The 14,415-nt window shown below is 46.2% G+C and overlaps 6 protein-coding genes across 6 annotated transcripts; 3 read left to right on the top strand and 3 right to left on the bottom strand.

The window, feature by feature from the left end:
• Positions 1-176: 176 nt before the first annotated feature.
• Positions 177-1,828, bottom strand: GLAREA_07305 (SET; the record flags this gene model as incomplete). Its single annotated transcript, XM_008081993.1, has 3 exons — positions 177-755; positions 800-1,222; positions 1,709-1,828. The coding sequence occupies 3 exons, from the start codon at positions 1,826-1,828 to the stop codon at positions 177-179; spliced, it is 1,122 nt and encodes a 373-aa protein (XP_008080184.1).
• Positions 1,829-2,100: 272 nt separating this feature from the next.
• On the top strand, positions 2,101-3,023 carry GLAREA_07304 (uncharacterized protein; the record flags this gene model as incomplete). The annotated part of the gene is made up of 2 exons (XM_008081992.1): positions 2,101-2,308; positions 2,359-3,023. The coding sequence occupies 2 exons, from the start codon at positions 2,101-2,103 to the stop codon at positions 3,021-3,023; spliced, it is 873 nt and encodes a 290-aa protein (XP_008080183.1).
• Positions 3,024-3,083: 60 nt separating this feature from the next.
• On the bottom strand, positions 3,084-3,629 carry GLAREA_07303 (Double-stranded DNA-binding protein; the record flags this gene model as incomplete). Its single annotated transcript, XM_008081991.1, has 3 exons — positions 3,084-3,399; positions 3,470-3,555; positions 3,606-3,629. The coding sequence occupies 3 exons, from the start codon at positions 3,627-3,629 to the stop codon at positions 3,084-3,086; spliced, it is 426 nt and encodes a 141-aa protein (XP_008080182.1).
• A 1,094-nt stretch (positions 3,630-4,723) lies between these two features.
• GLAREA_07302 (RTM1-like protein, putative) lies at positions 4,724-5,674 on the top strand (the record flags this gene model as incomplete). The annotated part of the gene is made up of 4 exons (XM_008081990.1): positions 4,724-4,752; positions 4,803-4,930; positions 4,980-5,222; positions 5,271-5,674. The coding sequence occupies 4 exons, from the start codon at positions 4,724-4,726 to the stop codon at positions 5,672-5,674; spliced, it is 804 nt and encodes a 267-aa protein (XP_008080181.1).
• An 813-nt stretch (positions 5,675-6,487) lies between these two features.
• GLAREA_07301 (Lipoxygenase) lies at positions 6,488-8,379 on the bottom strand (the record flags this gene model as incomplete). Its single annotated transcript, XM_008081989.1, has 3 exons — positions 6,488-7,347; positions 7,397-7,985; positions 8,035-8,379. The coding sequence occupies 3 exons, from the start codon at positions 8,377-8,379 to the stop codon at positions 6,488-6,490; spliced, it is 1,794 nt and encodes a 597-aa protein (XP_008080180.1).
• A 2,866-nt stretch (positions 8,380-11,245) lies between these two features.
• GLAREA_07300 ((Trans)glycosidase) lies at positions 11,246-14,240 on the top strand (the record flags this gene model as incomplete). The annotated part of the gene is made up of 4 exons (XM_008081988.1): positions 11,246-11,468; positions 11,514-12,479; positions 12,533-13,343; positions 13,388-14,240. 4 exons carry the CDS (start codon positions 11,246-11,248, stop codon positions 14,238-14,240), a joined length of 2,853 nt encoding a protein of 950 aa, XP_008080179.1.
• Positions 14,241-14,415: the final 175 nt, after the last annotated feature.

Raw genomic sequence — 14,415 nt, 5'->3', positions numbered from 1 at the left:
CAGGGGCTACTCTGAAATGTAATTGTGTGCAATGTGTACAATAGGCTGGCGTTGAGATCAGACCAGGGGAGATGATATGTGTGTTTAGGTTGCCCATAGGCATTTTGGATGGTTTGGCCTGGTTCGATTCACAAACAGGGTGTATGACCTATCATACTTCAATTGAAACTGTAAAATCATCTTTTTAGTCTATCTAGAGCTGCTTGGAGGAGTATGTCGATCTGTGACCATCGTCGTTTTAAGGTGTCTCTTTGAGAATCCAATCCGACATCCAGACTTGATATGGCCTCCAATTTGACTTGCACATCAGATCGATACTCCTCCAACACCCCTTCCAAATACCCATCCACAACACCCTGATCCCCCTCCCCATCATCATTCCCATCCACAAACCGCCTCCACCTCCCCAACGGCAAAACCAACATCCTCACCACAATCTGCGTCCGATAACACACCGTCTCCCGATCCAAAACATATTTCCCAAGCACCCTCGCATCTTTCAAGTGCTCTTTCTGCTTCTCGCTAAGTTTCGGGATGATGTATTCATCCAGCGAGATCTCGTCCCATGCGTTGGAATCCATGATAAATCCGTATTCGGCGAGCAGGAAATCGTTGCTGTGGTTGCCGTAGGAGATGTAGACTTCGGAGCCTGAGTTTATGGGGGCTTCGGTCGTGATGGTGTAGCCTGAGGAGGCGAAGGTTACGGTGCAGCCGTGGGAGGCGTGGTTGAAGTAGTCGGCGAAGGGATTGAGTGCCTGTTTTGTTAGTCGTTGTATCTTGAGGGAATGGGGAGACTTACCATGCAATCATCTCTCGCGGGCTTTTTTTTGGCTTTTGAAGATAGATAGTAGAACGTTCGTGTGTTGACTATCATCCATTTGTATAGGAAGTCATTGTAATCGAGCTCGGGAAACGCAGTTGATATTGAAGCCCAATCGAGTTTGAGTTTTCTTTTCTGGTTTAAGAGAAGGGTTTTTGCAGCTGCGGGAAGTAGGTCTTGTAGTGATTGGTCCCATGTTAAAGGTAGCGACTCTTCAAAGTCCGCGACTGAGGGTAGGACAGAACGCCATAGATCGAATTGAGGAGAGGTATCGAGACATAATTCTGCTGCTAGCAGAGCGTGAGTTGTAGTTTTACCGCGGATATGCTTTGAGATCTCTGTAGGAACCGTGTGGATTGTTCGAAGGGCTTTTATTGGAACGCTGAGAATGACTTCTCCTGCCTGGCGATGTTAGTTGTGTAATATGGTTGAATGTTACGTATATTAAACTTTCAAAGCGTAGATTTTTTCAGAGCTATCATACGAGAGAAATGTCTGACTTGTGGATTGAGAAAGACTTTGCAATGGTCAAAATCTTGAAGTGTCAAACTGGAGCTATGGAAGCGCAAGAATGGCTTATCGCAATGTTCCCCTCTGAGACATGAGTTAGAAATGACAGTTATAGCAAAGCAGGGTTAATAACTTGAGTTGCGGAAAATGTTCAAATATGTGTAAGATACGGATGATAATATTTCACTCAGGTAGGTTATTCTTCTCACTTGAGAGGATAAAACCGTACAAGTAAAGCTCATCCGCACTCAGAATAAATGAAATCCAGAAATCTTTAACCGCAACACATATTGTTTTATTTATATGAGAGAAAACACAAATGAGAGTTAAAACATTGCCCAAATAATAACTTAAAGATATAACCTTATTCGTTCTCACCTTAAGATTCTTCTCCGCGATTATCCCAAGACCTCTTCCAGGGAATCTATGTGCCGCAATTCCATTGATCACAACACCTTGAGCTACCACCCACTTAGTGAATTCGATGTGATTTTCCATAACACATGTGCGTAGGAGACTTCTCCAGTTTCAGTAGATGTGTATTTTCGTTGCGGAGTACCTATATGAAGGGACGAGACGATATAATCCACAATCCTCCCTCCTTAGATAGCTTGCCGAAGTGTAGCCGGCGCAAGCTATGCATTGGAGCTACTGTTTGTCGTTCACAAGACTACACTACTTCACTCTACTTCACTACTCTTCTGACTTACAATTCCTTCGGTCTAAACTCTGTCATATTTACTACCTCAGCTACTCACGAGATTAAAAATATGGCCCTACTCCTACGACAGCGACTTTTATCATCAGGTCTCCCCCGAGAGCTCCTCGCATGCACAGTTTCAACAACATCACGCAGCTTCAGCGTGCTCAACCGCCCACCACCAAACTACGAAGGACATGTTCCTCTCACGAGAATCGAGAAAGCCGGGTTGGCAGTTGGTTCTGCCGTATGGTCGCTGATTGATCCACGAAGACCGGGTAGGGTTGGACTAAGTGCAATGGGTCATTCAATCACTGATGAAGTCTAGACTTAATAGCAGCTCTCGGGGAGGCAACGGCTACTCCATACTTTATTTACCGTCTTCGCGATGCTATGCTCATCTCACCAACAGGGCGTCGAATACTACGCGATCGTCCTCGGATATCCTCGAAAACAATGTCAATGACCTACCTGCGATCGTTACCAGAGAATACTGTTGGACGGACATATGCAGATTGGTTGGACCGAGAAGGAGTTTCTCCAGATACGCGCGACACAGTCAAATACATCGATGACGAAGAATGTGCCTACGTTATGCAGAGGTATCGGGAATGTCATGATCTCTATCACGCTCTCACAGGATTGCCTATCTTTCGAGAAGGGGAGGTGGCACTGAAAGCATTCGAATTCGCAAATACACTACTTCCCATGACGGGACTCAGTATGTTTGCTGTCACAACTTTGAAACCAGCAGAGAGAAAGCGGTTCTTTCAAATATACCTGCCTTGGGCTATCACGAATGGAGTGAAATCGAAGGAGGTCATAAACGTCTACTGGGAGGAGCAATTGGAGCGAAATGTCGAGGAACTAAGGAGTGAGCTAGGTATTGAGAAGCCAGTAGACCTGCGAGACATAAGACGACAGGAAAGGGCTCGAAGGAAAGCAGAAACGGAAGCGAAAGAACGATCGGGTGACAGTCTGGGTATCAATTGAGAAAGAAGCCAAATGGCTAAAGAAGATTCTGCTCCAGTCCAACATCCAGCGTATGTCCTTCTACAAATCGAGTAGATCATCGTCATCATCATCCCATCCTTTCCTCCGACTTACAACAATCTTCTCCTCTTCTCTCGTCTCTGCGACAGCATTTAACAAGTCTTTCAGTTGTTCTTCCGTGACTGCGCTTTTGAGCGCTCCTTGTCTCGCGAGCATAATCAATCTGTTCTCTACTTCTGTCGCTCGCTGTTCGTTGACAAGTCTTATTCTCCCAAGGCGATCCGCGGCTCCGCGTTCGAGGATTTGATTGAGTATGGATTGTCGTTGTTCGGCTGCAGGACGAATTAGATTTGCGCTGCGAAACCGGAGGTGATTACTTGCATTCTTGTTGTCTGCGAGTTGTTAGCGAAGGACGTTCTTATGCCATCAGAAGAGAGGGGACTTACTGTCTCTGAGCTTGATCCCCTCCACCTGCCCCTCCACCACCACCTCCTCCCTGCGCTTTCAGCTGCTCAAGTCTTGCTTTGCGGATCTGGATTCCCTTTAGAAACAGGAAATCGAACTGAGAGAAGCGTTACCTACGGCTGCTAATTCGTCGTCCGCCATTTCGAGATGGTGTGGTTGATGTATCTGGTATTTTCTGCCAGAAGAGGGGCAGTTTGAAGTAGTCGAAGCTGGCAGCCTCGTGCTCACGTGCTTGGATGTCGAAAGAGTCTCGGCCCGCTTCGGCTTGCCTGCCCCGAGTTCCTACCGGTCCCCTATTCCAAACCCCTTTTCAACATCCGCATCGACATAAATCTCGTCAAAAATACACCCTATCACCATACATCTGGCATGGAAATCGACTGCTGCTTTCACCGTGGGATATAGCCTTTACTCGTCACTTAACTATTTGAGAGGAACTCGACCTTTGACATTCTCCTCTCTGTCAGCGGATTCAGTCATGACATTTTACTCTTGAACGAGCTCGAGATTTTGGATCAAACTCGAAGTCTCCTGCCCACGGTCAAAGTACTGATAGCCTAGACCTTTCCGGATCCCATCTTCGTCTTTGCCGACTTCTCAAAGCCAGACGCTCGGTTGCAGAGGCTCTTCGCTTAATGTTAATTTCTTCACTTCGTTTCATTAACCTCCTCTATTGGCCAACCATACCAACCCTGTTACAATCACCCAGGCAGTGACATATGCTTAACGTATCAAACAATAGCTGATTGGCTATCTAAGTACGTATACGATCAGGCACCAGGTCGGGTCCGAGTTTAAGATTTGACAAGCTTTATTTATCTTCGGTGTTCGATCCTGCGTGCTCATTCCACGAAGGCAGCGTGTGCGCGGCCTTCGTATTGGTCGTGGAGGGCGGAATGTGGATATGTATCCATCGAGCTCGTCTCCTAATCTATAGATAAAGCCGGTTCGGTGTTCGTAGATTTGGGGCGCAGTTGTCTCCAATCACAATGAGTAGGAGGTTATTCGCATCGGAGCCGGATATGCCCCTTTCCCCGTCCCTATTTTGATCGATTATACATAGAGGGGACTTCCTCTTGTATTTTGTGCATGTACCTTCAAGTCACTCTCTATTTCTATATTGTATCCTCTGCTTTTTGTGTTTGATTGTAGTCTTCTCGTCGTTCTCCACATACCACTCTCGTTACACTTTATTCCACATTCCTTTTTAACTTCCAACACACTTAAAATTTGCAATGGCGGAGGAAAAGTTCAGTCTCTGGCAGTAAGTTCACTGACGCTCTCTCTGGGCATAGTTATTAATTTTCATGAAAGTGGTCCGCCATCAATTCCTGCCGCTGCTACTTTTGCGGTTTTGTTCGCCATTACTTCATTCTATCACACTTGGCAAGCATACAGGCTGCGCTCGAAATTCATGATAGCGTTCATCATAGGTGGATACTGTGAGTTTATATATTGAAGTTGAAATTCACTCTTGCTGACCAAACTTAGTTGAGGTTGGAGGATATATCGGACGTATCGCAGCACACTCAAATCTGACCAGCATGGGAATTTACATTTGGCAAACGCTATTACTACTCCTCAGTCCTACTCTCTTCGCAGCAAGTATCTACATGACACTCGGTCGAATTATATTGCATACCCGAGGAGAGCACCTCGCACCAATCGCTCGAACCAAGTTGACAAAGATATTCGTCATTGGTGACATCTTCTCCTTCATCGTCCAATCTGGAGGTACGTTAAATCTTACAAATTGACCACATCATACTCACACAACTCCAGGCGGTGCCATGATGTCCAAAGCCAGCTCCCAAAACACCGGCAAAGTAATCGTCCTCATCGGTCTCGCCATCCAAGTAATCATGTTCGGAATCTTCATCGGCACCAGCGCCGTCTTCCACAAACGCCTCTCCACCTCCCCCACCACCGAATCATCCAACGCGCCCTGGAAAAAATACATGTACGGCTTGTACGTCACCAGCGCGCTCATCTTCATCCGTTCCGTCTTCCGCATCTTGGAGTTCCAGGGCGGTCATAATGGGGTGTTGATGACGACGGAGTTTTTTATTTATATCTTTGATGCTGCGCCCATGCTGGGTGTTATGCTGGTCTTCAATTTGGTGCATCCGGGGGAGCTTATAAGTTCGTATAAGAACGTTGATGGGACGCCGTTGTCGCATGTTTAGACGCGTGTTAATTGCAGGAGTTAATTCGGGGGACTTTGGAGGGTAGCGAATGGCGTTGGCGGTTTCAACACTGGTCGGTGGTTCGATACAATTAGAGATTTTCTTTGGGCGCATAATTGGGGCCATTGTAGAATTGAGTATTATATGGGGAACATCTGGTGTCGAACGAGTATCCGATTCTCGACTTGAGAAAGGAAGTGTTATCTTTAAGATAATATAGGTTTTATTTATCTAAGATTAAAAATTAAATTAGGACTCTGGATATTACCTGGCCGTATAGTATAAAGAAGGTGTGAGAAAAATATCCTGTATTTAAAAACCACGACAAAAAAATATGCCTCCAAAAAAAAGTAAGACCGAAACAAGCACGACCAAAAAAATACGCTAGAAATAGTCCACTAAGAAGAAACAGTAATTTAGATATAGATCTATATAAAGGCTAAAAATGAGAAACTTATTTATATTCGAGAAATCGTTATTTACTATTATAGTACAAGATGTCTAAATATTCCTATCTTAAGTATATAGTAGATCCCTCACATCGAGTTTATAAACCTGTCACGAATTATAAGGCTCGACACTACGCATTTTTGACAAATGTTTTAGACAGTAACCGGATTAATGGATGACATTGTGGGTAAGGACTCTAAATAAAAAGATAATGGGGTGATTTTAAGGGTATGTTAATCACTAGCACGATTGGCAGTTTAGATCGTTATTCTACACTCGTCCTATCACAAACCTGTAGACCCAACGTTTTGAATATATAAATTGAATTTTAATCTCCACTTTTCTCAATTACAGAACATCACCTTAAATCGTAAAATAATAAGGCGCCCTCTGCGGATCCAACGCCTTCCACTTAAACGGCATCCCCTGACACAACCCCCTCTCATCAAAACCCCTCGAGCTCACAACACCACTCTGCACCATCATCTCCCCCGTAAACGTCTCCGCCGCCTCTTTAATCCCCGGCGGCATCCGCGCAAGCATCTCGACGCTATTAAACATCTGCGTAAGGCTCCTCTCTGAATGCAGAAATGTCGGACGCGAGAACAGCGCTGTGACGGAGATTTGCCCAATGGATGCGGCGACACCCGGGAGGAAGGGGATGAGGTCCGTCACGCCTTTGGAGGTGGGAGGCGGCGCGTAGAGGGATACCGGGTGGAAGGGGAGGACGGCCATTGCTTCGGCGACGTCGTTTGTGTTGAGGGTTTGGTGGGCTGCGCTGCCGAGGAAGGCGATGTGCGTTATGATTTCTATTAATGTTTGACGGGTCATTGAGGTTGGGAAGTCGAGGATCTGGGCGGGGATTGCTTCGGAAATCCAGGATTGGAGTTCGTTGTCGGATTCGAAGGAGGTGGTGGTGGGGTAGTACGAGTCGACGAATGTGCTGACGAATTTTGTGATGCTGGTGTGGATTGCAGATGCGTCTTCGTAGAATGGGAAGGATTTTAGTTCGGGTCCGAATGAGCTGTTAAGCAACCCGCGGTTCTCGAGATTGCGAAGGAAGTAGTTGGCTTGGAAATTGCCGGCTCCCATTTCGTTGTATAAAATTGTGGTCGTCACAGCGGCGGCTGCACCTGTGTAAGCGAATAAATTGTCGACGTAACCTCCTTTATTGATTAATGTCGCAAGAGCTGCTTGACGGTAGGAAAACAATTGAGGTGTTACTGTGAAATAAGTCAGTTGAAGACAAGAAGCTAAAGGCCAAGAACTTACATCTGTTAAGTAAAGCCAAGACAGGATGACTATCACTCAGTGTTCGGTATGCTGCTTCATAAACGATTTCGGCTACCATATGCGTACCAGCAAAATGATAAAACTGCGAGTGCCAGAAATCATTGAGATTGAACATGATTTTGGCTAGAAGCCAGTCGTTTGGTAGGTCCAAAGGCGTGTAGATCAGGTTCTCGCCAACATTTGTTCTTACGGCAAGAGGTAGGAAGTCTCCTGTATCTGAAGAAATGTAGAAAAAGGCATCGCACGCAGCTGCATATCTACCAGTGCTTTCCAGATCAGCTTGAAACCTTTGATCAATGTAGAATAGCGAGCCGGAAGCCAAAAGAGATTGGGTAGTCATTCCAGTGATACTTAAAGCAATGGACTCGTCGATGTCAAAGGCAAGCTTGTCTGAAGTAGGATTCAGACGTTTTATTGAGTAAGGATTGAGCGAAAGTCTCTCCATAGAGAATAAAAGGTCGTCCGTGTAGTTTGATAGAATTCCTGAAACAAGACCATCAGGAATCGCATTTTTCCACTGTCCATCATACAACCGATCAAAATCTGAAAGTTTGGTGATACCACCAGCCTGTCATGTTTAGCAATGGAAATCCAGAAGACATAAAATTTTGACTTACTGCTATCACAGCTTGAGCTGCTGTAGCAGAATCATTTTTCACCGCGGCCACTTGCGAATTTCCATCTGCTACAAGTGATGCGAATTGAGATTGGACTGTCGAGTTTCCAAGAGACCCAGTTGGCCAAAATGAAGTGTTTCCCGCTATCGAGGGACCATACAAAAACGTCTCTCTCTTGACCTGGATTGCTTCATTTCGCGCAGTCAGGTTTTTATCATGAGCTGGAACAGTGTATGCGTTTGTCGTATTGAGACGAGTTGCTATATTTGGGTATTGAGTAGACGGCAATGCCAGAGCTGGAAGCCCGAGTCCTAGGACGACCGCGGTAAGAATTGAAAGAGACATGGAATGATGAGGTGTGTAAAATGTCAAAACAAAAAAGATGCAGATAGAGATGAACGGATATGATCTGATTTCCGAGCATACCACGATCTTTATGCCAAAAGAAGGAAATGCAACAACCCGAACAAACATTTATCTTATTGAAATTTGTCGCCCGCCAACTTCATGGCGTCCACTAGACCCATCTTGTCGTGTATAATCCGACTGGAGAGGTTACGACCAGAGCCTCGGAAAGAAGCCCCCCATGCTGGAAAAGGAAATTTACCTTGAAGGTGGAGAAGGATTCGCGAAACAAACTCCATCATGGTAGAAATCCCGGCAAAATGCGATAACCGGATTGCTTGGCCCGTATAAGAGTTATAACACCCGGCTTTGCCGCACTACGAGAAGATGTGAAATGATAGAAAGAAGCTTTGAAGTTTTGATGAGGGACTTGTCAATGGAATCAAAAAATTTCCGATTCGCAAAAGAGACGTTAAAAAGAAAGATATTGACCAGCAATTGGGATGCAACTCACAGCTGCACATCGCGGTGCCATTCCTAAGCTGGCCGCTCCCCTTACGCCACCAGATTTACGATGGGTTGTACCTGACTTTGCCGCCAACATGCGTACCGACACAAGTAAGGTCTACTTCGCTTCAAGCAGCCGTTGAGTTAGTGATGCTGTTTTTGAAAACAAGGCAAATGAAGCAGCGATGGATCACCTTGAGTTGAGGGATTCTGGAAGGCGAGAAGGATGAGATGGTCAACAAGTCGGAAGGAAACCAGCATCACGTGCCGTAAACCGACCCACCCGAAAGGCCCAGCCTGAAGTGCTGGGCCAGATTGAAACAGTCCCATCTCCAACATTTTGCAATCTATTTCCACAACCGTGGATGGCCACATCGACACTGCCTCATAGCATATACCCGACAATTTAGAACATGTACGATCAGGAACGTGCTCCGAAATGTCTACACAGCTGAAATAGGCTCGTGTCACGAACCGTGCCTTCGAACGAAGTAGCATTGCCCGGAAAGGCATCATGGATGATGTTGGAGCACTAACGACACAACGCTCCATGTTGGAGGTGACATGGACTGAAGTTGGAGTCAGCGTAAGGAAGGAGGCGGTTGGGATGGGGATACCTTGCTGCCTCGTTGGAAGTCTCTATGGAGCTGATGCGTAAATCCAGCCGTTGCTTCAGATGCCACATTACGTTGGTAACAGCCTTCCTTCCTCTTGTTCCAATTTCCATCATCTTTTTCTAATCAAAGCCTAGGAAATCATCCTGAGTAACGCCGCTTCAATCAACCAATGCACCATCACATGTGATTGCGACACTGTTAGAAATTTCGAGGTTTTGAATGGTTTTGGAGAACGAGGATTACCAGCACATTGTCGTATCCGTCTATGGAAGGGGAGGCATATCTTGTGCAAGTGGCGCGTGCTTGTACGCCCGAAACAAAACGTAGAATACCTGGAGGGAAGGAGCCCACAACATAAGCCACTGCATCTGGAAAGATACCAAAGGATAATCCGTGAAACCAACCATGGCAGATTTGCCAAAGCCTATGCCTCCCGAGCTACCAGAAGCATTATATTGTTCAACTTGATCGTGAGACGAGATGGCTGGATTGCTTAAGCCCTTCGGAAGGCACCGACTCAACTTCCTGCAAGTCGAGCTTCATGAACTGGGGAAGGCCCATGGTATATATACAAAGACCTCGAGACGACACACAGCAATTGTCGTAATTCTTGAAGTTCCACCCCTTCAAGTCGTTCGTGGCTACTACCGGGGTTTGGTGCTTCCAACGATCAACTCTTGAACTTGCACTCAAGGTGATGTTGTCTCTGGACCGTACATTTCGTTTACTGTTGGTGGCTTGCCAGCCTCTCTGTTCAGAACAAGTTTCATTGAACGACTTGGCAGATGTTAAATCATGGAGAAAGGTAAGCTAGAAAGAACTGACATAACTAGCTCGGACACCTTTCGGTCCTATTCTGAGCGGGGTTGGTCAGATTCATTTCCTACGTCGATTTAGCTCAGCCCATCGGGCAAGTTACGAATTGCCTGGCCAACATGTTATTGTTTACGAGGGTTCTCTCACTCTTTCAATCATTGTCTGCTACTTTGCTGTCGGTTGTTTCTCTTATTCTGCCACTACCTCGATGTGCGCAGTTACATCAATCATCCTACTCCGTTGGCTTTGAGCCTTGTACTTCTTAATCTTCTTCATTCTGCGAGCATCTTCACCACCTCTTCACGGCCCGTTTATATCACCGTTTATTACTGCGAGGATTGTGCCGACTAACTGAGCGACTATTTCTTGCATTTCTCCGCAATTATTCCCCATAATTGGTGCTTCTCCCGCCTCCCCTCGCGACTGTCAAGCGGCCAAGCGATTTGGGGTCGCCAATTGTGTGTTCTGATTGCTGCATTTCCCCTCAACCCCGCAAAATCCCAACAGGACTTGCCAAGTTGCGCGCACTCCCCGCGAAGGTCGTCATGCCAAGAGCGATCATCAAGAAATTTCAAAAGTCACCGGAGAGAATTTGTGTAAGTTACACTTAGCTTCAGGTACATTTCACGATCGAGAGCAATTGTCCAATAACACTCCATCCCGTGATTCTCGTTCTGCTCGTTCATGTATTATGACAAACGACAATTGAGCGCAATCTGATCTTGCATCTTCCCTACCTGTTTGTGGACATCATTATACTTCTGCTGTGCATTCTTGGCGGACCAAAATCCACCGAAGTATCACCTAGCAGCCAAGGCGCGGGGAATAGCAGTATGGATACGATGGATGGATTAGCTGGGGAAGTACAAATACCTGGTGCTTTCGACATGGTGATGGGCAATTTCAGTCAATCGAACATTTCCAAAATGCTTCAAAAATTTGTGACTGGACTTGCGTGGGCAAGCACTGTCAGCGGTGCGGCCCTCTCACGTAGACAGGCCACTAGCGATAGCTGCCCTGGCTATTCCGCATCAGGTGTTGTACAAACTGCAACAGGGCTTACCGCGGATTTAACACTTGCTGGCGCTGCGTGCAATGTCTATGGAAATGATATCCAAAACTTGAAGCTTACTGTCAATTATGATTCTGGTAAGTCACTACTTGTATATTTATGAATAGCATTAACTTGTCTAGACTCCCGACTTCACGTCAAGATCGAAGACGCTGCAAACATCGCATACCGCGTTCCTCAGAGCGTCTTTCCAACCCCAGACTCAAATGCATCTGTCTCTGCAGCAGACTCTGCACTTGAGTTCTCCCATGTCGATTCGCCATTCAGCTTCAAGGTGACTCGCAAGTCGTCTGGCGAAGTGCTGTTTGATACTTCCGCAGCGTCATTGATTTTTGAAGATCAGTACTTGAGAGTTCGAACTTCTCTCCCAGAGAACCCCAACATCTATGGACTTGGCGAGCACTCCGACAGTCTTCGTCTAAACACCACCGATTACACCAGAACGCTTTGGTCCCGTGATTCTTATGGAATTCCTGCAGGAACTAACTTGTACGGAAACCACCCAATCTACTTTGATCATCGCGGTAGCAGCGGAACCCATGGTGTTTTCTTACTCTCGTCATCCGGTATGGATGTCAAGATCAACCGAACACAGACGGATGGCCAGTACCTCGAATATAATTTGATGTCTGGTATTCTTGATTTCTACTTCATCGATGGACCGTCGCCAAAGCAAGTCGCCGAGCACTACAGCGAGGTGAGTGGTAAAGCCGCCATGATGCCATACTGGGGTTTCGGATTCCACCAATGCCGATATGGATACAGAGATTACTTTGCTATCGCAGAAGTCATCGCCAACTACTCGAAAGCCGATATTCCTTTGGAGACAATGTGGACTGATATCGACTACATGTACGAGAGATACATCATGACCACTGATCCTGATCGATTCCCTATTGCACGCGTCCGTGAGTACGTCGATTACCTACACGCACACAACCAGCATTATATCGTCATGGTTGACCCCGCCATGGCTTTCCAAACTAAGCGTGAGAACGATCTACCATACCAGACATTTCTCCGAGCTCAAGAGCAAGGAATTTTGCTGCAGAAGAATGGTGCGGATTATCAAGGAGTTGTCTGGCCAGGTAAGCTTTTCAAGATACTCACATATACGAAGCGATCAAGCTAATTCAAACAGGTGTCACTGCCTTCCCTGATTGGTTCCACCCAGACACACAATCTTACTGGAACAATGAGTTCCTCGAGTTCTTCAACGCCGAGACAGGAATGGACATTGACGCTCTTTGGATTGACATGAACGAAGCGGCTAACTTCAACTATTTTGGAGACAATCCTCAGGATAGTGCCGAGGAACGTGGATTCCCACCACGTCGACCTGCTCTGAGATCTCAGCCCCGTCCTATTCCAGGATTCCCTCAAGCGTTCCAACCGGATCCAAACTCGCCTTACGCACCAGATGATTACAGCTATGCCCCACCTTGGCTTGCACCTCCTGCCACCCCTAACGAGAAGCGATCATCCAAGCGGACACCACTAGAAGCCAATATGCTCGAAAATCGTCAAGCGAGTCAGGTAATAGGGTACCCAAACAGAAATCTTCTTGCTCCTCCATATCAGATCAACAACGAGAACACTGTTGAGGCATACGGAGGATTATCAAACTTCACCTTGGATACCGATATCATTCATTACGATGGCCATGTAGAGCTCGATGTCCACAATATCTATGGTGCTCAGATGAGCGAATTTTCCCGCAATGCACTTGAGGCTCGTCGTCCGGGTAGACGACCAATGGTCATCACTCGATCTACTTTCGCGGGCAGTGGAAAGGCTGTTGGTAAATGGCTTGGAGACAACTTGTCCACCTGGGAGTTGTATCGCCAATCGATTCAAGGAATGCTCGATTTTGCAGCCATTTATCAAATGCCAATGGTTGGTAGTGATGTCTGTGGGTTTGGTGCTAACACCACCGAAACTCTTTGCGCAAGGTATGTGATTTTGCATCAACATTATTCCAAGCTAACAGCAATAGATGGGCAACTTTGGGTTGTTTCAATCCTTTCTTCCGCAACCATAATGGTGACAGCTCTATTCCTCAAGAATTCTACCTCTGGGATACAGTTGCAGAGGCTGCTCGTAAGACTATGAGCATTCGATACAGATTGCTTGATTATATCTATACTGCTTTGTACAAGCAGTCTACCATCGGAACCCCTCTGATCAACCCGATGTTTTTCACCTATCCCGAGGATGAAAAGACGTTTGCCGTTGAGCTCCAATTCTTTTATGGTGAACACATTCTTGTCTCACCCGTCACCGAGGAGAACTCTACATCGGTTGATATCTATCTACCCAACGACCTATTCTACGATTTCTACACCTATGCGCCCGTTCAAGGTACTGGTGCGATGTTGACTCTCAACGATATCGACTTCACCTCTATTCCTCTTCACATAAAGAGTGGCGCGGTTATTCCAATGCGCAGTGAGTCTGGTTACACCACCACAGATGTACGGACCAAGCCATTTTCTTTCATCGTCGCACCAACTGCAGCTGGAGAAGCAGCAGGCGAGCTCTATCTCGACGACGGTGACAGCATTGTTCAACATGAGACTTCTGAGATTAAGATGACATATCACGAGAAAATGCTTACCATTGATGGCAACTTTTCATACCAAGCAGGATGTGACTCGCTTCAAGACGTCACTATTCTTGGGGTTCATACAGCTCCAACAGGTGCTTACTGGTCTAAGGGCTCGGATGCTCATGAGGTTGTTTGGTATACTTGTCCTGCGGGAGGATGGAAGCATGATGCTGAGAAGGAGAGTCTTACGATTACGATTGAAACGAAGTTGGATGCACCTATTAAGGTTAAGTATGAGTAGATGATGTTTTTATAGATAGATAGAGCTACGTATAATGTTAATGATATCCGGTACATATTTGTTGACCTACTTCAAGACATGCTGCTTCGGCTATAATGTGGTTCATGGATACATTCCAGCCAACTCAACACCACCCTGGCAACGAAGATGGGCATGATTGTTCTGTAAGACTCTT

This window comes from Glarea lozoyensis, assembly GCF_000409485.1.
Source record: "Glarea lozoyensis ATCC 20868 chromosome Unknown GLAREA16, whole genome shotgun sequence".
NCBI classification, from domain to species: domain Eukaryota; kingdom Fungi; phylum Ascomycota; class Leotiomycetes; order Helotiales; family Helotiaceae; genus Glarea; species Glarea lozoyensis.
Note: the sequence above shows the minus strand (reverse complement) of the source record. Positions and strands in the feature narration are given on the sequence as shown.